The sequence below is a fragment of the Protopterus annectens genome, chromosome 5.part0 (assembly GCF_019279795.1).
Source record: "Protopterus annectens isolate FY-2018-M chromosome 5.part0, PAN1.0, whole genome shotgun sequence".
Classification (NCBI taxonomy): Eukaryota; Metazoa; Chordata; order Ceratodontiformes; family Protopteridae; genus Protopterus; species Protopterus annectens.
Genome location: NC_056735.1, coordinates 217,821,890 through 217,847,490, shown reverse-complemented (window position 1 = coordinate 217,847,490; position 25,601 = coordinate 217,821,890). Strand labels below are relative to the sequence as shown.

Here is a 25,601-nt window from a genome sequence, read left to right as displayed (position 1 = left end):
CTATCCTCTACGTATTCCAGTTCTCTCTCAGAAACTTCTCACAAACTCCTGGCTATGCCCATGGACCTCACCTGTATGATCTATATTAACAAATACTTTACATTCTTACTCACCTAACCTCTCATTGTACTACCTATCTGTACCTTTCAACACCTGCCCTTTCCCCACTTTTAGGGAGGACTTGTATCTTTTTATTTTTATTTCCTGGCATAGGAGACTGTACTTCTAATACTTTTGTATATATCGATTATCATATTTAATCATTTTTTTATTTATTTTTATTTTTATATCACTTATGTCTCCCCATGATTTATTATATCATATATATTCCACTATTAAACTGTATGCAAATATGCATTTTTTAATTACATTTCTACTAGTGTTTTATTTGATGTGATTTAATTCTCTGAAGATTTTCTTCCTGGGCCTCCACTTAAAATAGATATTTTTTACCCAGTTGAACTTTTGTAGTAAATAAATAATTCAAGGATAACAACACTCAGAAATGCATCAACCTCTTTACACTGCATAGCAGTCTTAAAACTTCATTTACCTAGTATGGGAATAGAACCCACAGCCTTCTATAGCAAAGCCAAGTATATGACCTGTTGGCAACACTAATGCAATTTAATAATTAAGGCTATTTTGTGCTACTTAGCAGTTTGGGAGTCTGACTTCACTTGTGATGCCTTTGAGTCATGAGGAGAAACTTTTTAACTACTGCAGTATAAGAAGGCTTGCTTTTAGATGAGTGGCATGGAAGTGTATGGCAGGTGTGCCAGTGATAATCTCATGGCTGCTGTGTGTATATCAAGGTAAGAGGCTAGCATCCAAATTAAGTAGGTATATGCACCTCTCAAATAATGACTGTAGTGAAGGTAGAAAACAATTGCCGGTCAATAATATGATGCTACTGAATTTGTCCTGCTGTTGCTTCTTAAATTTGCTCTCCGCTTTTACTGTAAAAATCTACATACCTAAAGTGTTGCATTGACTGCACAGCTGCTTCTGCATCTGGAAGACCAGAATGTCATTTGTGCAAGCTTCATAGCAGAAAAATGGACGTACGTGAAGTCCTGGCATCTGTTCACAACTCAAAGCAGTGTCAAACTGTTTGCATGCTGTCTTTATGATGGTAGAATGAAATGATCTCTGCTGGGAGAAATTCAGATATTTCTCCACAGGAAGTTAAGAGATTCTTTAGCTCTTGTTTTACTGCTGCAGAATGACTTTATTGTCCAACTTCAGTAATCAGGTAGCAGGAATATAAAGTCTGCTGTAGTCTATACTGCAGTACACACTGAGCTTGTACCTGCTGCAATGCCTTCTGTGTTAACAGGTTCTGCTATGAAACAACTTCCTGAAAGTCAACAAACGGTAAGGATGACAAAATGCCATAAACACAGAACAGCAAAAAATCTATTTTAATAGTTTTTTGCAGGGGGGGAGCCCCCGTACTTCACAGCTGCACCAACTTGAATAAGGGAGAACTCATACAAAACAGATGAATCGTTGCTGGGTCACACTTACAAACTGCACCTGCTATGATTCCTTATGAAAAATAGTGTTCTGTGTTGTACCTATTGTCTTTTTTATTAATGCGTTCTGAATCTCAAACAATTTCACGTTGAACAACTGTAGGGGAGCCCTGTGAAAAAGTGTATCAGACATGTAATATACGACAGTGAGTGTGTGTGTGTGTGTGTGTGTGTGTGTGTGTGTGTGTGTGTGTGTGTGTGTGTATGTATGTGTGTGTGTGTGTGTGTGTGTTTGTGTGTGTGTTTGTTTGTAGTCCATCTCATTGCTGTACTGTCAACTTTTTGGATAAGATTCTTCATTACTGTACTTTAAAAACATCAAAGTCAAGTAATCCAAGCTGTAAACATCACAAGCTGCATTTTCCTTTCACTTTAACAAGGAGTTGTGTGATAAGCTGGCTAAGTGCCATATTGACTGAAATAACTGCAACTGTGTTTAGTGAGTTTCAAAAAGTAAGTGTAGTTTTTAGTACTGCAAATCAATACTGCAATGTTGTAGTGCAGCACTTACTGGTTCTGCTCGTTTTGCCAATCATGCAGAAAAAAAATTCTTTGATGTTTCTGCATTTATGTTTGAAAATGCTTATTTTTTTAATTATTTTTGTGTTATGTGTGACTATAGAAATTCTTACAATGTCACTCAATGTATTATAGTAATTTTTTGTATTAAATATTATAGCAATTTCCAATATTTCAACCTGCCTTTTAAAATGACCCTAACTTCAAGTTGGGCCCGGGGTAATAGAAGTTGAGTTAGTTCTGCTTCAGTACTGCAGCAAATTATGTCCATTTTAGCTTAAAAAATGAATCTTTGATGTCTCCTGCTACGTTCAGTGCAGCTTAGAATATTGTCATGACTGTTCCTGAACCAGGTGTTTTGACTGCAATCATAGTCATAGTCAAACTCTCATTCTTAAATATCACATTTCTGTTTCAGAGGAATATTACAGCCTTACATCAGTCAATACAATATCTTAAAAAACTATGCTTTCTTTATATCAGGTAAAATAAATTGTTATCCTCAAAAACATTGACAGGCTATGCAGAACTGCTTTATGCACAAGACATTTAATATCTTGGCATAATTCTTACTATTATTTGTACAGTACTCTATGACTAACCACAAAATCAGAGCATGCCAACACAATTATCCAGAATTAATCAACAGTATAAAAATGAATGCACATTTATAAAACATTCCATATTATTAAAAATAAGTTAAAAGTGGCAGCCAAGAAGGAAAAAAACATGTGCAGTGCACTGAACACGTCCTAAGCACACACATAGAAAGCTAAAAGAAGTTAATCAGAACTAAGCAAAAGGGTATGACAAGTTACACAGAGAGAGAGAGAGAGGCAACATGTCTAGCTCTGAGTATTGTACAAAGCTAAAATGAGGCATTAATTTACAGTTTTTGTGCACTGTACTTCCAAAATGGTTCCTTTGATGTTTAATTTTAAAACTGATTAGTATGGGTCAGTAGAACAGCATATGGCTGTACTTTTGTGCTAAATTAATGTGATTTATATGATCACATTTTAATCAATATATTCATGACAGAGCATGTAATATTACATTTAAAGATTCAGTAATGCGTATCTAATACCTGTATTGTGACCATTTCTCACTGTTAATTGATGAGCTATTGGAGTGCCTTCAGAATAAACTCTAAGGCATTTTGGTCCTTAATTGTTTCAGCTGGTGATAGAAGTTATGCTCTGATTTGCTCTTTCTCAGTTTCAGCAAGTATAATACTTTCAGGGTAGAAATATAAGTAAGTAAATAAATAAATCAACATAATTGCTTACAAACTAGTTTCCATATATTAACAGTTCAGTGTTTTATGGAAGCAAAGCACGTGGTATGTATCTGGTTTCATTAAGTGCTTGTCCAGCCCTCTGAAACAGTACACACCATTTATTAATAGCCCCTGTTGTCTAAGGCCACTAGCATTAACAGATCCATCAATGTATCTGCAAAATAATGATATAAAATCCATTATTTTCCCCATTCAGTTCCCTACTGTCCTGTTGCTCATTTTCGTTGTTCAGTATGATGTTCAGGAAATCATACTTTCCAAAGCAAACTTGTTTCTACAGACACTGAGGATCTTCCAGACTCAGTGTTGTTTCCACTTAATTCTCACAGTTACAGAAATTCCATGGATTTTTTTTTTGTCTGTTTTACATTCACAAAGAAGAGGAGCTGTGACTATAATCCCTTAAAACGAGATTGTCATACTTTGGAGAGGGTGGCATACAAAGTGCGGACTCTGAAACAGGGGAACTAGGAGAACCACTCCCTGAATCAACAGAATCTCTGAAAGGGGAAGGTGGGGTCAACGCCACAAGTTCTTCTAAGTCCCCTTTAACAGCGGATGCTTCAGCAGCTCCATCTTTGACACTTTCACTGGAGGTTTTATTTGCTGCTTGTGAACTGTTATTCACCTCAATGGTAGGGAGGGGCTGAACCTCTGCAAATGTTGTCATGGTTGTTGGAAGTTGAATCTCTCTTGGAATTAAGTATGAAGAACAGAGTGGAGTTGCTGCTATAGGTCCTGTAGAGGGAGTTGTAAGCATCATTGAATTTAGTTCACTGATATTGGCAGTGAACCGATTAACAACATTGCTGATCTGATCCATCAGGGATCCCTGCGATGAATTTCTTCTCTTTACCTGTTCTGGATGAAATGTTGGAATGTCATCTTCAGGCTTGGTAATAGAAGAAGCTCTGTGACTCACAGTGCTAATCGGTGAAGGTGTCTGAGGGTGTACTCCACGGTACTGGATTGGATAATGTTCCTCTGCTTCTGAGACATCATAAAGCATCTTAGTTGTAGTAGTATCAGGGAACCCAGTGCTGCAATAGCGAGCCTCTGCAGACTTGGAAAAGGGTTTAATAACTGCCATCTGGTTTGTGCTGTCTTTCTTTTTGATGTGTACAGAGAGCCTTTGCCAGAGATGATGTCCTTTATTACTCCTTTCATTCTGGGCCCAAGTGACTGATTTTCCATTTGAACTGGCAAAGAAGTAAAACAATGTTAGTACTGTGTTGACATTAAAAGATTACAAAGTATACACCAATAAATATTAATTATAACATGTTTAATATTGTTTTACAAAACATAGATTCTGTATAACTTATTTATAAACATAAATTCTGTATATCTGGATAATAGGAACAGAAAGAAGAAGAGTTTAGAAAATGACCATTGCTCGATGTTTTATTCCACAAATGCAACAGTAATCATATGAAATTTGGTGTTAGAGTGCAGACAGTTTCATCTCCATACTGATAAATTACAGCTATCCTGTTCATTTTTGTCTCAAAACATTTCCATGTCATAGAATAATATTACAAATCATTAAACCTATAAGGCACCATTTTCCAAAATAAATGAAGGCTTGAATACTAGAAGAGAGGATGACTGTAGAAAGTTTTCTCTTTTGTGGAAAATGTAAAAATAATAATGAAAAAAGAATAGCTTTATTTCACTATTACACTAAAACTGTCTGAATGGATACATTCTTCAGGGGAACAGGTGACTTGTCCATTGAGCAGTTGTGTGAAAAAATGCACATTGGTGAATAATGCAGTTCAGTAAAGGGGTTTCTCTTTCCACTAAGATTCAACGTTAACAAAAATGATTATAATATCTTAACAAGTACAGTGTTGTTGGATCTTTGCCCTAAATGATAAATATTCTGTTTTACTCACTTCCCAAATTCCTATTCATATGCTCAGTTTCATTACGAATTAAATTGGATGTACGGGTTGGAAATTACCTGTCATAGAAACCTCTAGTATCCTAAATTGTGATCATGATTGAAACCTCCCCTACGTTTTTGGTGTATATGGAGATTTAATCTATAAAACTTATATTCAAAGTTAGTGGACAATGAGTGAACAGTAACAATTAATTAAAGAAAAATACATTAAGGATTCAGCTTGAAAATGCTACATTTCTTTGTTTCAGGGGGTCTATGCCAGAAGATTGAGTTTTCAGAAACTAGAAATTTATATGGTTGAGACCATATAATTGAGTTTCCAATAATACAAACTTAAAAAAAAAACACACACACACACACAAATCTACCATTATTTATGCACCCCCACACCCCCTGCAAATTATATACACCAACTCTGAGATTACACTACAGTGGGGAAAAGTGTACATTTCCAGAGCCTTACTGTACCGCGATCTCCATTCAAAAGCATTAGGTTTTCAAAAACTTGATAATATTATCTCGACCATTTCAATTTTGAGTTTGTGAAAACTCGATCATCTGATAGGGACCTGTTTCACGAGTCTTTTATTGCCACAGTAGGTGCCTGCTTTGGAGTCTGGACAATTTAGTGTAGTTCAATGCAATTTTTACTTTTAAAGACAGAAATTAAACAAACAAAAAAAAAAAACAAAAAAAAAACAAATATGGTTAATCTTCAATCTAAGAAATAATTTGCTGTGTTCTAGTTGCTAGACATTAGAATATTAACCACTAGAAACAAATTACAACTAATCTCAGTCTTTATCAATCCACACACAATTAATCAAGGCCCAGGCTTGAGAGGTTACATATTAAAACAAAAAGCAAAAAGTTGTAAACTGCACAAAATTGTGGGTACAGGTCTCAACACCATGAAACTGTACAACATGTTAGCATAATGATTAAGGTCTTTGCCTCCCATGTACAAGGTACAAGGTTCAATCCTGACCTCTGACTAATGCCTGTTTGAAGTTTGCATGTTCTTCCTGTATCTCTGTGGGGATCCTCCCACCTCTGAAAAATATGCTGAGTGTTTCCATCTCAAACTCACCAAATAATGGAGTATAGGACAGCAGCACAGACTCTACATGGTGCCCTATATGAGGAAGAGTTGTATAGACCAACCACTTTGGGCATCTACTGTGGTGTGCAGTATCCTCAGGATAGGAGAACCTGGGTCCAGAGACTGCATACTGTAGCAGGGCTAACCACTCAGTGGTGTAAAATATGGCTCTACATTTTCACTTGTCACCCAATGAGCATGGGTTTTTGTCGATGATAAGTGGGTTGACGACCTGACCTATGCCACGGACCCATGTTAATGATGGGAGAGGTGTATCTGCCCCTATTGGCCAGTGTGTGCCTGCCATAAAGCCCAGCAGCCCCTTGGGTCAATAAGCTACTGGCTGGCTGTTGTCCAGTTGCTCAGCACGAGTTACCTGGGATAGCTCTTTTGAGCAAAAACAGGATGTAAAATTAATAAACTTGCCAAATATAAACTAATGCTGCACTCAGTGCAGATTTTCTGTCAGGATGCAGGTTGGAAGTGGATGACATGATGATAAGGAGAAGGCTGGACACCCTATGTATCCGGGAGACAAGATGGAAAGGCACTGCAGCAAAGGCATTTGGTTTGGGATCCAGAATCTATTACTCAGGAGGAGGACAGACTATAAATGGTGTGGGAATTGTGCTTGGAAGAGGCCTCAGAAGGCAGTGAGAAACACCGTCAGACTTAGTGACAAACTCATGTAGTTGTTTGCAATGGTAGCTGTCTTGCCAAAAACTATGATGATGCACTTCTTAGTAGTGAGTTTTAGGCAATGACTCAGGCACCAGTTATTAGTCAATGTCAGGCCCTATTGGAGTATATTAGTATCTTGGGGGAATTGACTATTTCCAATCTACAATCATCCTGAAACTTGGTCGGCCAGAGGCCCTTGACATTAGCCTAGATATCAAACAGCAGTAGCCCCAGCAATGATACTTGGGGAACTCCAGTTATAAGAGACCTTTTTGTGGCTGTAGATTCCACTATTCTAACTTTTTGGGTCCTGTCAGTCAGCCAACTGGCTATTCAGAGGGTGATGTATGGGTTATTATATAATTTAGAGAGCTTGTTAATAACTCACGAGTGGACTATTATGTCATTTGCCTTGGCCAGGTTGAGGTAGGCAGTATGTACTGATATGCCCTCATCCATCACTTAGGTGACATTCTCAAAGAAGTCCATCAGGATTAGTAGACCAGTCTTGCCCTTGACAAATCCAAACTGACTAGGGTCTAGTGTTAGTAGGTAACCTGTGTCATCATTTATGATATCTGTGACTATCCTCTCCATAGCCTTGCACAGAAGGCTCGTCAGGTTAATGGGTCAGTAGTTTCCTAGGTCCATGAAAGCGCCACCCTTGGGCAGTGGTATTATTGTTGCAGTCCTCCATTTCATAGGCATGAAGCCCATTAGGAGGATGTGGTAGCATAGATATTCTAGTATGACAGTTCATGTTTCACGATATTAAGGAGGCATCTTGGGATATTATCATAACCCATAAGCACAGTGCTCTTGGCCTTGAAAAACGCCTTGAGGACCTGTTTTCTACTAATGATTGAGGGTGAAATAGATATCAGAATTTCCTGAGGAATATCCAAGGAGGGGACATGGATTAAAGTTCTAGCCAAGTTTGTCAGCCAGGAGATTAGTTATATCTTCTGGTTCTGTGTATGTGGTACAACTTAATTAACTTGGTACATTGCTTTGTATTGCCTTTGAGCTTTCAGATATAGCTGAAGAAAGTCTTGTGGTTATCCTTGACACGGGTGATGATTTTCTCATCAAATTTGGTTTTCTGGATTAACCCTGTGAGTAACTTCTTTAGGCTGATGAGGGTACTTTTACCTTGCTGGGTATTGCTTTTCCTAGTTTTTGCTATGAGTTTTTTTCCTTTTGTTGTAGAGCCTATTAATGTTGGAATTCTAAAATGGCATTTAATTTTGTGCCAGCCCTGCACTTATTTTTGGTAGGTACAGTATTTATTATACAGCTATTGATATGTTTATACAGGGTTTCTTTGAGTAATTTTTAAAAGTTCTAGGGTTTCTATGTGTCCATGGTTTTACATTTTCCTTAAAGGAGACAGCTTTATGAATTTGACTAGCATGGACATCACACTGGAGTGGACGGTGCTGCAGCATTCTGTCATGTTTGTGAGGACCAGGTTGAGGATGTTTTATTTATTTTTTATATTTCTTGGTGTTCCAGAGGCACTAGTTTGATGGTCCCTAGACAGTCCAGCCATCTTGCTCCTTCCTGGTTTGAGGTATCTCTCTGTAAGTGACACAATGTAGAGAAGATGCCTATTGGTATGTTGATGCAAAGACACAGAGACATGTTTTTCTGTGTCTTTGTATGATTGCCTGATTTATGAAGTTTGAGGAGTAATGGAAATGTTGCCATTTTGCCTTTGGTATATTTGTGCTTTAACAGAGGTCAGTTAGTTGTTCATTTTTTTTAAAAGAGAACACTACTATGTCTAAATTTGAACACCGGGTATTTTTTCTTAAGCTTAAATTCCTACACTGATTCTCAGTGCTTGTCAGTTATTTGAATAATTCTCTTAGCTGTACTTTGAGTATTTTATACATGTTCTTACCAGAAGTGTCTTTCTTATCTCCAAGGGTTATTTTGTACTCATGGGCTGACTTTATCAACCCAGCTAATGGTATGTTAGCTTAAACTTGAATTTAACAATTGCATTTCTACATGGTGCTATGATGTTTATAAAAGTCAAAGTAGTGCTGCCATCTATTAATCTACTACCCAGGTTTACTACTTTATTGATTGTTTTTTTGTACCATGTGATTGTATTTAATTAGGGATGTATTCTTTTTATTTTACTGATCCTGCAAGATTACTTTGTCTAATGACTGTTTCCTGGAGTCTGTGACCACAGATACTTTAATCAGTACGCTTTCAATGACTTATTGAAGGGCACATTTATTTTAAGATGCATGCATTGTAAACATTATTTTCAAATTCTGCCTGAGAAAGGGCATATTGCCTGTTTTAACGGGTCTATTTCAGAACAACAAAACCTCACAACACCGAAGACCAAAACACCAAGACCAAAACAACTAAACCCCACAACACCGAAAACCACGTAAGGTTAACACACACAAAAAACATACACAAATACATACACAACTGCCCCAAACTACCAACCACACCACCCTACACTACAAACAGGCAGGGGAGGCAAGCCCCCCTGCACCCCCCACACCCCCATACTTTAGTATTCTAACTCCGAGATCGCACAAACAGACACACAAGGCAAACTCACACCCACACACTACAGTCCCACACACACACACACACACACACACACACACACACACACACACACACACACACACACACATACCACAGTCACAACACACACTTACACATAGCACTACCCCTCACAAATACACTTATACGTGCATACTCACCCACAACGGAACAACAAAAGCGCTAAATAAAAATCCCGTAAGACCAGGATTTTGAATTTCGCACTTTTTGGTGTTCTGCGGTTTCATTGTTTTGGTCTCCTTCAAAACACTTTCAATGTTCTGGTCTTTTGGTGTTTTGAAGGAGACCCATTTCAACTGTACTAAATGTAAGCAGTTGTGAGATATTCTTAATGTAAAAACACTAGATTATTCTATCGTATTCTTAGTCATAAGGATCATAAAGAAGCAGTCCACTTAACATTTGTGGATGTGAAGGGCTTGCTCTGAATTAATCTGTGCATGAAAACCACTAGGGGTTTTACAAATATGGCTGCAACTGAATTAAGGATGAAGACAGAGTAGTAACCTGGTATTCAAGCAGAGGTTGTATATAAACTTAATAAAGCAAGCCTTGAAAAGTAAATAAAATAAAGATCATTCACACAGACTTCTGTAGAATCCAAAACATTTCCTTCTTGGTCAGATGAGCACTGTGATAATATTAGATTTTAATAGTTATTTATATTTATTTCAGTTGCACAGCACAGTAGTTTTCAATAGAATAGAAACAAAAGTGGTGTCTTTTGATAGGGTAAAAAAAATGGAGAGTGTACCAATGTTTGTAGTTTTAAGCTAAACATATGAAAAGAAGTGACACATGGTGAAACAGTTAATGTGGTATGAAAAGAGGGCCAATAAGAGCTGTGGATAGATGACACGTCTAAGAGACATGGGAATGGGTATGTGAAGCAAAACAAGGGCTGGACCAAGGTTAATGTGTAAGGAGAGTGATTGCTGGAGGTAAGAGGAAAAGGGACTGGAGGTTGTGTGGTAGAGAAGGGACAAATAGACAGTGTGCCTAGAGTGTCAATGTGAGAGGACATGGGAAGTAGCAGTCCAAAGAGGATAGGGCAAAGGTCATCAAAAAGGGAGTGGGTCATGGACAGCAAGGATGGCTAGCGACTGGAAGATGATAAGGGTGAACTGCAGGCTGATGACTGCAGGGTGGGGGACAATGACTGGGAAGGAACGCAGGAGACTGATATGTTAATGAGTGAAAATAGGGCCAAATGATGTGTGTGTGTGTGTGTGTGTGTGTGTGTGTGTGTGTGTGTGTGTGTGTGTGTGTGTGTGTGTGTGGCTAAGAACAAGCAGTGTGTATTGGGCTAAGTGGGAAAGGAAACTAAGAGACTGGCCCATAATGGCCCATATACAGTGAAGGGTCAAATGGGAAAAAATGGGAATAAAAATACAAATACAAATGATGAGAGTAGAGATATAAAACATAGTGCATTAAAAATAAGAATAATTACAAATGATCAACACGTATTGCGGTTACCAGTAAAAAAAAATGGACTACAGTGGATCTAAGGGGTGGGGGGGTAGACACTGTTTGCAAGAAAACTTTCTAAGTGGAAGCCATAAGTAAGCTGATGTGTGTAAAAATATAATGGACTGCTATGTAAATGGATATATAAAGAAATAGCAGTAAAACCCTCATTACATTTACAATTTCACTGTGACAACACAAGTAGTCCATTCAAATAATCAGGTCAAATAATCGGCTTGGTCAATGAAAATACATAAAATGTGGGTCATAAAACAGAAGCCTTACTGCCAACAGATTAGCTGAAATTACCAGTGGATGGACCAAGTGACAGAGTAGGTCATCAAGTGTCATAACTGAAAGTTTCATAGGTAAATACAAAAATATGCAGAGAAAATGAGTTAACAGGATTTTTAGGCCCAGAAAAAACGTAAACTCCTAATACTGCTAAAACCACACTGAAGGAGCAAAAACCCACTGTAAAATCCAGTATAAATCCAATGCTCTTTATTATAGGTAAGCGCTTTTGCAACCAGCCCTAGTTGCTTCCTCAGACCAAAGATGACCCTTTACTACTACTACCACATCAAGGCTGTAGTAGAATCAATGTTAGACCAAACTCAGACCTTAACCAGAGACACCAAAGTTATTTCCAGATTCCTTAAACTTCTACTTGAGAACAATTTTTTTGGCTTTAAGAAAAAGTACTACAGGCAAAAAAAAAAGCATAGCTATGGGGGCTGCCATGGCACCTAGCCTCTCAAATACAGCCCTTGGCAAATGGGAAAAGAGCAACTTTTACAGCACTCCTTTCTTATAACATATAATCTGTTACTTTTGTTACATAGATGATATATTTATCATTTGGAATAGTGAAGAACTAACCTTACTTGTTTTTTTCCACCACATCGGGAATTCGACTAGCTTCCTTAAGTTCACTCATTCCTACCAGAGAAATAAAGCCTTCTTCCTGGATCTTCTGATCTCAAAAGACAACTGCATTTTAATAAGCAACTGCTCAGGTTTCTAAAACCCCTCTGATAACTGCTTTGTCCAAAGTAAAGGGCACCATGACTGCAACAATTCAAGTGTGGTCTCCAGGGCACAATGCACTTGATGTCCACCTTTATATGTGGGCAAGACTGATAACAAGATAAAGACCAGGATTGTATGGCACCACATGGACATATGCTAAGACAACCTAAATAATGCCCTCACAAATCACATAGGAGCATTTCTTTTCCATGCACTCAACCATCTTGCTAAAGAAGAACCCCAAGGAGAATACAATGTTTACTGGAAAGAAAGAACTCAAATAGCAGATCAGGTTAGAAGTATACAGATCACTAGGCTTAAACACATAAGTATCCATCAGCAGCGTACTGAATCTTTTAAAACTGTACCACCATGCTTATTATTAAAATACACTCACCAAGAGACTGTAATCTGTTTATAGACATTTCTCGGACTATATCTCTCATTAGCATTGCACTGTGTTTTCAACAACATTGCTCCATATCTCAATCTTTTTAATTTTCAGTTTTTGGCTCTAAATTCTAACTTTTGATCACTTTCATGTACACAAAATTTTATTTATTTATGCTAAGCTCTGGAGTTTTTTACTATATTTAGATAACTTCCCAAACTGGTCAGATCTGATGAAGCTCAGGTGAAAGTGCTGTTCACACACAAAACCTTTTAAAGGGCTTAAAAGTCCTGTTAACTCCTTGCCTTTTTGTATTTCTGTATTTTGTTATGAAACTTTCAGTTATGATACCAGGTGACCTATTCTATTGCTCGCTCTGTCTACTGAGAATTTCAGCTAATCTGCTGGCAGTAATGCTTCTATTTTATGACTCGTTTAATGTATTCTCATTGACAAAGCTGATTTCTTGACCTTACTACTTGTGTCATCACAGTGAAATTGTAAATTTAATGAGGGTTTTACTGCTATTTCTTTATATATCAATTTATATATCAGTCCATTATGTTTTTACACACATCAGCTTAATTATGGCTTTCACTTAGTTTTCTTGCAAATGGTATCTTCTCTCCACCCGTTTGTTCCACTGTAGTCCATTTATTTTTCCCCTCATAACTGCAATACATGTGTTGATCATTTGTAATTATTCTTATTTTTAATGTGTTATGTTTTATATCTCTACTCTCATAATTAGTATTTTAATTTTTATTCCCATTTTTTCACATTTGACCCCTCCCTCTATACAGGCCATTGTGGCCCAATCTATTACTTTCATTTCCCACTTAGCCCAATACACACTGCCCATTCTTACTCACACACACATCATGAAGCCCTGCTTTTACTCATTAACCAATAGGCCTCGCTCATTACTCCCCAATCGTAGCCCCCTACCCCACAATCATTAGCCTCCAGTTCACCCTTATTGTCTTCCAATCACTAACCATCCTTGAAGTCCACCACCCAATCCTCTTTCAACGGCTTTCACCCTATCCCCTTTGGACTGCTACTGCCCACATCTTATCACATCAAACTCGAGACACACTGTCTATTGGTCCTGTCTCCACCACACAATGTCCAATCCCTTTTGCCCTTACCTCCACCAATCACTCTTCTTACATATTCAACTTGGTCCAGCCCTAGTTTTACTTCACAAACCCATTCCCTGCACTCTAAAACACATAATCTCTCCAGGTCTCATTGGCCCTCTTTTCATTTCTGGATAACCACATTGACCATTTTACCATGGGCCACTTCTTTTCAAAGGTTTGCTTAAAACTACAATCATTGGCCCACTCTCCATTTTTTCTTATCCTTCTTTCTTTAGTCATAAGGATTGTGGAACTTAAAATACAATATTTACATTTGTTAATTTATGGGAAAAGAATTTCTGAGTATCAACACTAAAAACTTCTAGAACTGAACTGTGTGCTTCTAATGTTAAAGATTCAATTAAGAGTGAACTATTACCAAGACAGAGAAAACTAAGTACATATATAATTTATTCTACTAACATTGATGTTAAGGAAACATTAGTAACACAAATCTATGCCTTAGTGGGTTTATCTAGTGCTCCATTATTGGATAACTCACTTATACAAGAACAGAAAAAAACTCTTCGTAGTTTGGCCTCTTCTCTAGCTGACAGCAGTCATTATTGTTTTGCTCCTCACATAGATGGTTAGTTTTCCATTAATAATATTAAGGACCATAGTACTGCTGAGATTAATTTGTCTGTCTTTAAGTATGTCTAAAAATCTGAATTAGCATACTGCCACTAAGAGATCATACTATAATGACATTTTGATATTATCAGATGTTTTGCTAAAACCAGCCAAAATAAGCAACACATTGACAATGCCAGGGTTACAATTTCTTCACTGTCATGTCTGAATCTGATAGACATCCCTAACTTAATTAATAGATTATTTGTGGGACAGCTCAGATATGACATTATTTTTATTCACTGTGGGATAAATGAAATAAATCAGCACCATAGCTCTCAACCTTCCATCTCTAACAAGAGGAACATTACCTCTCATAATATGGAACAGATGAGCAAAATGTGGAACACGTACTAACAGCTTGCTAACAACTTCAACCAGGGAGCTCACAAGATGTTTAAAATGAGCTACTTTATACTTAATAAAAGTTATTTTGATGAATCAATATAATTCAGTACTTTTTACTATGGATAGCCACAAAAAAAAAATTCATAACACCAAATGAGTGATAGACCCTTTCATTGTGGAACTTTGAGGAACACGGGCTTTTTCAGACCTAAAAAGATGAATGTTCTTTCTTAATGAGATACACTTGAAAGGTATAATCAACACCATAAAATGCCATGAAAAATGCATTGCTGGAAACTTTAGACATTCTTTAATCTAAGAAAATTGAAGTAAAAAAGTATTTCCTCTCACAGTTGAAAAAATGTTGATACACTAGTATTTAGTTTTTTTTTTTTTTTTTTATAATTGGCTATGGTAACTTAACAGCATCAACTCAACAAAATTATTCAAATATTGGGAGGACCTGATACTGGATGCACATATATTTGCCCAGTGTAAATTGTACCTTAGTCACTTGGGTGCTGACACTGATTATTCCAAATTAGCATCATAGTTGAAAAATGTTTGCAATTATGCCATGCCACAGGAGTAGATTTTCCATGAAATAAAGGACCTAATAATTTTATAAAAGTATTCTATTGTAATGCTCACAGCTTAAATAATAAACATCACTAACTGGCTTTTACTGTAGTCTGGGATTTATCTAATTTTTTTCCAGGTTATAACAAAATTGAATGTCTTAGGCCAAAGGAGGAAATGTACAACTGTTAATTTCAGGTCATCTTATATTTAATACTGTTATTTAATACTGTTATACTCAATATTTCTCTACAAACTATTATTGTGGTATTCAATACACCTCTTCCAAATATCTGGAATCATAATGCCAGCATTGAGGTATGATTTTTGGTATGAGATCTGAATTATCCTAGAATTAATTGGAAAACATATACACTAAATCTCAGACTTGAACAAGAATTTTTAGACATGATCATAGTGTAAAATATGGAACAATTGCAAAAAGACCCCACTAGAGAAAATCATGAGCTAGACATTGTTACGACAAATTGTGCGTATAAAGTAGTCAACATGAATCGAAGTCGCCCACTTTAAGTAACTTGGATCACAGTTCCTTGTCCTTTAATATTTCTCTTGGTTACCATTCATTTATACTAGTGAAGGAAATATACAAGTTTAATTCTATCAACTGTCTAGACTTACTTGATAACTATAAATAATGTTCAATGGACCATGGAGGTCATACAACATTCTGATGTCTAGCACAAAATTTTGGAAACAATGTCATTTTAATATATGGAGGCAACTTCATCTTTTAAAAATATTCTAAATTCTAGTAAGGTTCCTTACTGATAGAATATAAATTTATGCAAATTATGCAAGAACAAAAAGTATTTACTTCATAAATATTAGAAATACCCTACATCTGGGAGTAAAACATAACAGATAAACAAGAACTGAAAAAAAACTATGGAACAAAGCTTGGAGTAACCTATGCTAATAAGAAGCCATTTTCTACACATGCAAAATCAGAAAAAAAAAGCAATCATTTAATAGCCTCTATATCCTCAAATGTTAATATTTTGACAGATTCAAAGATTATGGCAAATGAGTTTAACATCTATATTCCTCAATCAGTTATTTCTGTTTCAAGAAACAATACCACATTAATTGAACCTTTACCAATGGATAATTATCCCTGCCCTATTATATATGAACAATTGATTATGATGATTTAAAAAGGAATATCACCAAAACTTTAATGGGTCCAGGTAGCATTCCAACTATACTTATATCTGGTAACTGGAATGAAGATAATGCTGTTCTTTACATAATATTTAACAAACTATTACTGGGTTTTGAAATGCTAATGCTGTGGAAGGAATCGATCATTTTGCCAATCTACAAAAAAGGAATAAACTTGATATAGCAGTTATAAGCTGATCATTCTGAGATGGAGTCTGTAAATATTTTGAGAAATAAATGTTACATTTTCTTGTTGAGCCCAAAAGTCCTTGTGCAACCTATAAACTGTACCAACACAGTTTCAGCTGTGAAAGTCAGCTCTAAGTAACTTAGTTGAATTTTACAACCATGTCACTTTGGTATTAGACTCTGAGTTTTTTTGTAGAGGAAGTATTTTACATTTAGGAAAAGCTTTTTAATACTCTCTCTTGTTATTCTATAAATTTGTTGTTAGGCATTAAAACGTTAACCCATATTGGGTAAACTGGGTTAATAACTGGTTATCTGTTCACTCATAGGGCGTAACAATACAAAACATTCACTCACAGTATCTACCTGTTTCATCTGGCATGAATTGGTGTGTAATATTGGCATACTTTTTGTCTAATTTAGTTTTATCACCTAGCCCTTAAGTTATCATTGTTGGCTGCATATGCAAACCAACAGTTATATGTTCGGCTTTATAGCTAATTCTAGTGAGGACTACTTTGCCCTCAGTAAGTTTTTTAAATGAGTTGTCTGCTAGGCAGCTAAGGTTAGACTTAGTTTTAGTCACAAAATAAATATCAAGTCATGTACTTTGGTAGACTAACTGAAATATGCCTTAACTTTTAATGGTCTCACTCTTCAAGAGGCAAATGAATGAAAATATTTAGCTATTTTTGTAACTTTACATTTCTGCTTTGCTAATCATTTCAAGAGTGTCAGAAATAAAACATTACATCTCATGGGATTAATATTTAGATCTCTTTCCCTAGGAGATTAATATAATCTTATTCTATTATATAAAACATTCATTTATACAAGATATTCTTGAATTCAATAGTACCTTTTATATTCATACTCATCTAAAAATAAAATTTTATTTATTCACATATTATTACATCTAAATCCTTCAATGATGACATGTTATAACTAATATGGCAATAAATGTAGACTCAAATGCTATTATTGCTGGGAATAGTGGGAATTTAGTGCAGTCTTAATACTACAAATGAAAAGCAAAAACAGGTTTAAATTGTCTCATCTAAATCTTTAATTAATAATGACAATCAGGCTAATAAAAAAGGAAATTGCAGGTCAGCTCTATTCCAGTTAAAAAGTACTTCCCAAAATCAATTCCACTGTTTTTCACTGAGAACTAATGAGTACTAATAAGATTTTTTGACTGAACAAATCAGCCCAGTTTCAATAAATCCTTTAAGAATTGATAATCTAACTCATGACATACCTAATAATGATACTGGTGCTGTAATGGTCTGTTGCATGCTTTGATCTCTTTTTCCACCTGCTGTATTATATCCTGAATTCATTGTTTAATATAATAGATCAAAAAATGACAAAGGCATGCTTCCACAACCCTTTCAGATATTAATCATGACACTAATGTTAAAACATTAAAAATATAATTCTAGGAGGATTAGCTAGTAAAGCATCATTAGGAAAAACTAATCTTCCAGGATCAGCTACTAAGTATGGCTTATAAAGACATTCCATCTGGAAATGTTTCAATGGACTATCTCAAAGTTCATGAAGACGGTTCTAAAACTATGAATAAGAAGTTTTGTCCAGTTTACTCTATGTTTTCAAAGATGACTGATACATTTGATCATTTAAATACTAAGACTGACATAAAGAGATCACATGGAAATGAGATTCTGATTATGATTCTATGCTTAAAATGTAAGATGACAGTTAAGTAAGCTAGACAATATAAGAACAGCCATCTTCTCACTGCCTTGATTTATATAAATTAATACTCCAAATTTAATATAACTTCAGATCAACTCCACTGAGTTGTATTAAAAATGCCTTAGAAGTATTACAGATACTTGAAACAAACACTATAAATGCAGTCTTATGAGAAATTGTCCTGTCTCCCAAGTGGAATTACTACTTATACACAAAGGCGGTACTCTGTACTAACTGACTAAAACTGCTCAGTACTGTTTACTCATTGAAATTAGTCACATATTGGGAAGGGAATGCTGCTGGTAAGTCACAGGCAAAATCCCCAAAACACAGAGTGGCTGCATGTACAATAGTGGAAGCAGGAATATTCAACCATGGACGGTTCGAATCCAATGCATTTCTATACAATTTCATGTATAAATGTATATGTATTATATATGTGATTTTTAGTGGACAGTTCAACCCCAGACTGTTTGACCCCCAGACAATTTGACCCCAAATATATTCTTTTAAGTACTTTATCATTAAGTTATTAATTAATAAATTATTCAAAAATACTATTAATTTTTCACTGTAAATATATTTTTATTAATATTATTATTTAATTTAATTATTACATTGGTTAGTATAAATATAACATTTAAATCTTTAACATATAATAACTAGTGTTATGTTTTAACATATTATGACTACTGTTACTTTATAACATACTTTATGACATATGTTTTCAATCAATTAAATATATTTTTTTATTTTATATTATGTCTGTTATCTACTATAAATAATTTCTTTAGAATTAAATTAAATCAATTTTTATTCAGGTTAATATGCCTTCTTCATCGTGAACATTTATACTACCACCAAAGCTCAAGCAGCAACATGCAATTTTTACCATTTCCCACCGTCTACCATCAAAGCACATCAGAACCTCAGGAAAGTGGATATGGATGTATGAGTAAATGCAAACACTCTTGATTTCCAGCAGCATTGATAGTGTGTAGTGCTGCAGAGGACTTGACATGATTGCAGAGTGCAAAGACAAACATACATACAATACAGTTTAATCCATCTACAGTGCACAAACATTCCTAAGTAAACCACTGTTTTTAAGGACTCAAGAAATTATTTCTAAAAAGTATCAACAAGTAGTTCAAAGCTTTGAAGTGCAATTCTAGGGCCAAACATCCATTTCACTATCACAATGCTCAGTGCCTCTACACCTTACACCCACACCCTGTTAACTTCAGCCGGAAAACAAACAGAACATCAAAGCAGACATCTGTCAAAATGACTGCCCATTATGTTTTCATTTTTAAATATAATTTATTTTTAATCCTTACTTGTTGTTTTATCGCTAATTTTCTTTATTTTTATGTAATAATGATGTTATCGTTATTCGGAAACTCCAGACTAGTTAATGCCGTGAACTTCCAGATTAGTCAGCAAACATTTTTTTGAGGCACTTACTGTTTTTGCATATATAATTAAAGTTCCAATTTGCACTTAGTTTAAAGTAAGTGTAGTCGAAGCACATAAACAGAAAAATAAATACTTTTTAAACCAATTTTACGAATGTTTAGACAGTCTTTCATTTCTATTTTTGCTTTGATGTGCTTCAGCTTCACTTACGTTACATTTTTTACTGGGGTCCATCCGTCCGGGGTCAAATTGATTGGGGGCGAATCGTCCAGGGGCGAATCAGCGGGGTCCAAACGTCCTGTTCATGCTCATGTTGTTCGTGCTGATCAAGAAGGATAATTTTTGTTTTCGCGTAGAAGACAGAAGATCTGGTAGGCCCTGCTCAACTAATACACACACACACACACACACACACACACACACACACACACACACACACACACACACACACACACACACACACACACACACACACACACACACACACACACACACATTGTGATATTTTCAAACGCTAACACCTGTCAGCTTCAGTGGGATACTCGGGGATTCTGAGGATTATGTCATTTATTACTGCATTTGTTAAGGAAGCTATCATGTTTGCTTGGCAAGACACTGTAAAGCATCTTTATTCATTAGTTCAGCCATTTAATAATTTCAAAGACGAATTGCAATGTACAGGGTTTTGTTGCTCAAAGGTAAAGAAGTCATAATTCAAACAGAATGAGAAATTAAATGATAAAGAAAATCTATGAGTCTCAATTACAAATAACTAATTGTGAACAATAAGCAAGAGACATCATGTACCGGCCTAACATGGCAGTTTCAAATAAACTAAATTGTGCAGGACTCTTTATGTACTAAATAGAAATTGGAATCAGAAAGAGGAGCTGGCATCTACCTTGTGATTCCTATGATCCATCCTACCATGCATCTACCTATTTGTCCATCTACCCTTTTTCTAAACTGCCTTTCCTGGTGAGGATCATGGTGGTCGGAAGTTAAAGTATACTGAACAAACTTCTTTATTTTCATCAATAGTTTTTTGCTCATGCTCAGGATACCCTAATGTCCCCAGGCCACTTTAGAGATACAATCCAAACAGTGTGTCCAGAGTCCATCCCAGGGCTTCTTCCCACTAGGCTGTGTCAGACATAATTCCCATAGGATTTATTATCAAGGGACATATCCTTACCAAGCACCCAATCTCCCTATATATGTGTGTGTGTGTATATATATATATATATATATATATATATATATCTGTGTGTATGTGTGTGTGTGTGTGTGTGTGTGTGTGTGTGTGTGTGTGTGTGTGTGTGTGTGTCACTCTATCAATGGACAGAGATTTCAGAAACTCTCTGATAGGATAATTATTTTTTCCATTTGTATCAGGGATAAATTCAAAACATGACTTAGATAATAATATATCACAACTAAGATTAAAGAAATGTAGAAAAGGCTTCTACCATGGACTGGACAATCTAAAACCCTAAATACATTTAAGCATAATTACCATAATTTTGAATGGATCATGGGACAAATAATGGTATAACTGCCATTTGATAATATTTGAATTAAACACAGCATACATACTTATCATATTTTTAGTCAAACACAGAGCTCCTAACAGTAGGTGAGGATATGGAAATAGTTTGACTGGTATATGGAGAAAGTCATCAAAGGACTCAACTCTTGCTTTACTATCTCATTCTGGTACATTGTCTACATTACTGACACCACTACACTCCCTAACTGTTTTTTTTTTTTTTTTTTTTTTATGATCCCTTCTACCCTGACTCATAAACAAGAAGTCAAGATACTCGGATACCTCAATCTATGGTAGGTAGTCATCCCTCACCTGTAGACAGCAATCTATTATCTTCCAGGAAGAAACATGACTTCTGAATTTGGGGTACCGATTCACATCCCATCTGCTTCATACTTGGTAGCAAACTGTTTCAGGGTGCACCAAAGGTCACTGTCACTTCAGTCCAAAATGATAACATCCTTTGGAAGCAACACAGATGCAAGCCTCACTTCCACAAACTGGATACTCCAAACCATGACTGCACCTTGATATCCTATCAATGAATATTGCAAACAGGAAGTGAGACAAGAGCAACTTTTGCTGGAGTCATTTGCTGAGCTGGAATGTATTTACCTTGTTGCAAGAATACAGGCAAAACTTTTGCTTTATAAATGCAGCACTAAATGGCATACATCAGCAACCATGAAACTCTATACATTTGTAACATCTTCCACAAGATATGCTGGGGTGCGCAATTATATGTCTCCTCCAGGTCCAAAAAGATCATGAAGACAGAATTAGCTAACTCCCACAATGTTTCAAATATCCGTTCAAAGATAAAGCATTAACCCACTATTTCACTGTCAGGACAGAATCTACATTGCTCATCCTGAAGCAACAAGTTGACTATTTGTGCTTGAAAATGGGAACCATCAATACTGTTTGCCAGAGAAATGTATTATCCCTTCTTTCCATGCAACATTAAAAACTTGTATGTTATGTAATGTAAATCTCTGTAACATGTATTCTTGTTGGAGCTTTTCTCCCCAGGACTCCATTGAAAATGGGTTCACTTGGCCCAATGGACCATCCTGGTTAACCAACAGCAAATAAATAAATAAATAAATAAATAAATAAATAAATAAATAAATAAACTATGACATCCTACCAATATCCAGTGCTTTCAACAATTCTATCCAAACCTCAGCCACTCCCACAGCCTTTGCTAGTGTGAAGATGTTTAATCACTTTAGTTACCTCCTTTATAGAAAAGGTCCCAATCCCACCAGCTGCATGTGGCCTTGTATTGCCAGATAAAGGCATGTCCAATGAGTTCAGGAATTCCTCAAAATGTTCTTCCCACCTCCCAACACTTTCCCCCTTTAAGGCCACCATTTCTTCACCCTTGCTGAGGACAGCCTGGATGATGTCCTGTCCACCCCTCCTGGGTTACTAGACTTATTACCATAAATGCTTTGAGGCCATCCAAATGACATTTTATACGTGGCACTTCCAAACACCTCCCACATATATCCTTTCCCTTCAGTGACTGCCACAGCATCTGTCTTCCTAGTCTGTATGCACATACTGGTCAAATTTGCAGACCCTAAAATCAGTACTGCACTAGTAGAGTTCTTACTGGTGGATTGATTTTTATGTGACATTAATGGCAGACAATCAAAATCATGGCTTCACTGATATAAGAAAGGGACAAGAAAGTTTCATTACTTCTCTGATTAGTACAATGAGAAAAATGATGAATTCATGGGATGCAGCTGATGTGTACTTTGGTGTGACAGCCAAAAACATATTCTGCCAAGGCAGAAACTTGAAAGAGGATGAAGTTTTGACAGCATATTTCCTATGTGAGATAAAAATTAAAGTCTGAAGTAAGACTAAACATTATGCTGTCTTCTCTTTTCCCCTAAGTCTGACCAGTAGGTACTTATAGGTTAATAGCTTCATAGGTGTGTACTAGGCTAATGACCACTGGGATCTTTTTTCGCTTGGCCATGCATCCCAAATCTCTGACATGTTCTTGTACCCTCAGTAAGTATAAGTAAGGGCTTGGAAGATGAAACATTTACAAGCAGGGTCCTGGGTGATGAGCCATTTACAGGCTGTGTGTCAGAGACATAGGTGCCACTTGAACTGAGTTAAGGAAGAACTCAGCTTCACAATGATGGGGAGCCTGTTCCAGAGAAGGGATATTCTGTGAAATACATACCTGTCTCTCCAACAAGTTTAAGTCATTAGGAAGGGTAATTCTAGTGCTGTTTGTTTTGTAGATATGCAGGATGTCCATCAGAATGCATTCTGACAATGCCTAGTCTGTTAGGCATGCATCTCCCCTCAACAGCCTGTAGGAAACTAAATAATATCAGGATAGGTCTTTGAGGTGGTCTGCATATGACATGTTATCACTGCCCCATATTCTTTTAGTGAACAACCTCTGTGGATGTTCCAGTTGTTGGATGTGCTTAGTTAGGAACATACCAAAGGAGCATTTCTATCTGCCTGCATGGAGGACTTCAGAGGTCATGTTTTAGTTGTAAAAAAAAAACATTTCTTTTTAAACTGTAGAAAACTGCTTGCTACAAAAGTAGCAAAAGTTGCTACAGTTTATACCCTGCCTGCACAGAGCACTACAGGGCTCAAGTTTTAGTTAAAAAATAGTTTTTAAACTGTAACAAACTGTTTGCTACAAATGTCTGCCAGTTGGTTTGCTATATCTTCTGGGACAGTATAGGTGGCTCTATTAACAATGAGCTCTGTTCACAATTGTGCAATTGTTTATTGCCTCTGAGGTTGTGGACATAGTTAAGCAAGGCCTTGTGGTTGTCTTTGGCCTAGATCTACCTTTGACTTTGATAGACTTCATTTATCATAGGATCATGGTATCATAGGAAGTTACTAAGCTACTGGCCCTGAGGCCCTTATAAGCCTAGCCAAGAGTTCAGCCCATGTGTGGACAAGTCAACACCTGATGCACCCCTGTCTAGCAGGGACACTGGTGGAATCCCAAGGATGTATTTTCTGTTTCCCATCCAGTTATCCAAGTTGCACTTAAAAAGGACTAAAGATGTACTCTCGTTGACATGGAGAGGGAGTCTATTTCACAGATGGGGGAGTCTCTGGGACACAAATCTGTCCCACCAACAAGTCCTATTGATGTCACAGGCCAGGTTGAGGCCCTGTGTGTGGGTTACTTGAGTGGAGCTTGACTTGCAGATATCCAGCAGTCCCATCAAGGCAGGGTCCTAGATCACCCTCTATGCCAGACAGTGATCATGGTCTGTATGAAACTGCGTAGAGGGATAGGGCTTTTAGCCTATCTGTATATGGTAGATTTTTGAGGCCCTGTATTCTCCTGGTGAGAAACCTCTGTGGTCTCTTCAGCTGCTGCATATGGTTTGTGAGGTACATGCAGAACGGAGCATTATACTGAATAATGGGACTTATAAGGGGAGAATACAGAGATGTTATGACCTCCTTGTCCCTGAATGAGATACCCTTACTTATGAGGTGGGCCATGTAGAAGACTTTCCATACAATGGAAGCAACATGGTGGTCAAAAGTCAGGTTGCTATCAACCTGGGTGCCCAAACCCCTCAAACTGATTGTGTGCTTAGGACATTGTAATTAATGTGATCATTTGAGGGGATGACACTCTCCCCAAAGGGGATGATGATGCACTTTTTGGTATTCAGCTTGAGGCCATGTTTCTGGCACCAGTCATTTGTTTAGTGTGAGAACCTCTTGGAGGATGTCTACATCACAAGGGGAATTATGCACTTTTTGGTATTCAGCTTGAGGCCATGTTTTGGCACCAGTCATTTGTTTGTGTGAGAACCTCTTGGAGGATGTCCACATCACAAGGGGAATTATGCACTTTTTGGTATTCAGCTTGAGGCCATGTTTCAGCACCAGTCATTTGTTTGTGTGAAAACCTCTTGAAGGATGTCCACATTACTAGGGGAATTGATGACAGTGCCCAGCTTGCAGTCATCTGCAGACTTGGTCAGCCATAGTCTACTGGTTTTGGCCTGCACCTCAGAAAAGTATATCCCAAATAACAGAGGCCCCAAGACCGAACCCTGGAGTACTCCACTCATTACGGGTCTAATGCTTGATTTGGCTTCCCCTATTTTGACTAGGTGGGTTCTATCAGTGAGCCAGTTAGCTACCCATCTGGTAACATATGGATTGATGCCTAGCTGAGAGAGTTTATCTATTATGCTCGAGTGGGGAATATTGTCGAAGGCTTTGGCCAGGTCAGGGTAGGCGGTGTGCACCATCTTCCCCTT

General features: G+C 36.8%; 1 protein-coding gene across 2 annotated transcripts in view; it reads right to left on the bottom strand.

The window, feature by feature from the left end:
* Positions 1-216: 216 nt before the first annotated feature.
* Positions 217-25,601, bottom strand: part of GRM5 (glutamate metabotropic receptor 5) — a 1,888,276-nt gene continuing 1,862,891 nt past the window's right edge. The window contains exon 9 of one of the 2 annotated variants that reach the window (XM_044072205.1): positions 217-4,556. In XM_044072205.1, coding sequence (XP_043928140.1) covers positions 3,728-4,556 — 829 coding nt within the window. In that variant the 3' untranslated portion in view covers positions 217-3,727. The remainder of the gene's footprint in view (positions 4,557-25,601) is intronic. The other variant, XM_044072206.1, reaches the window with a different exon arrangement.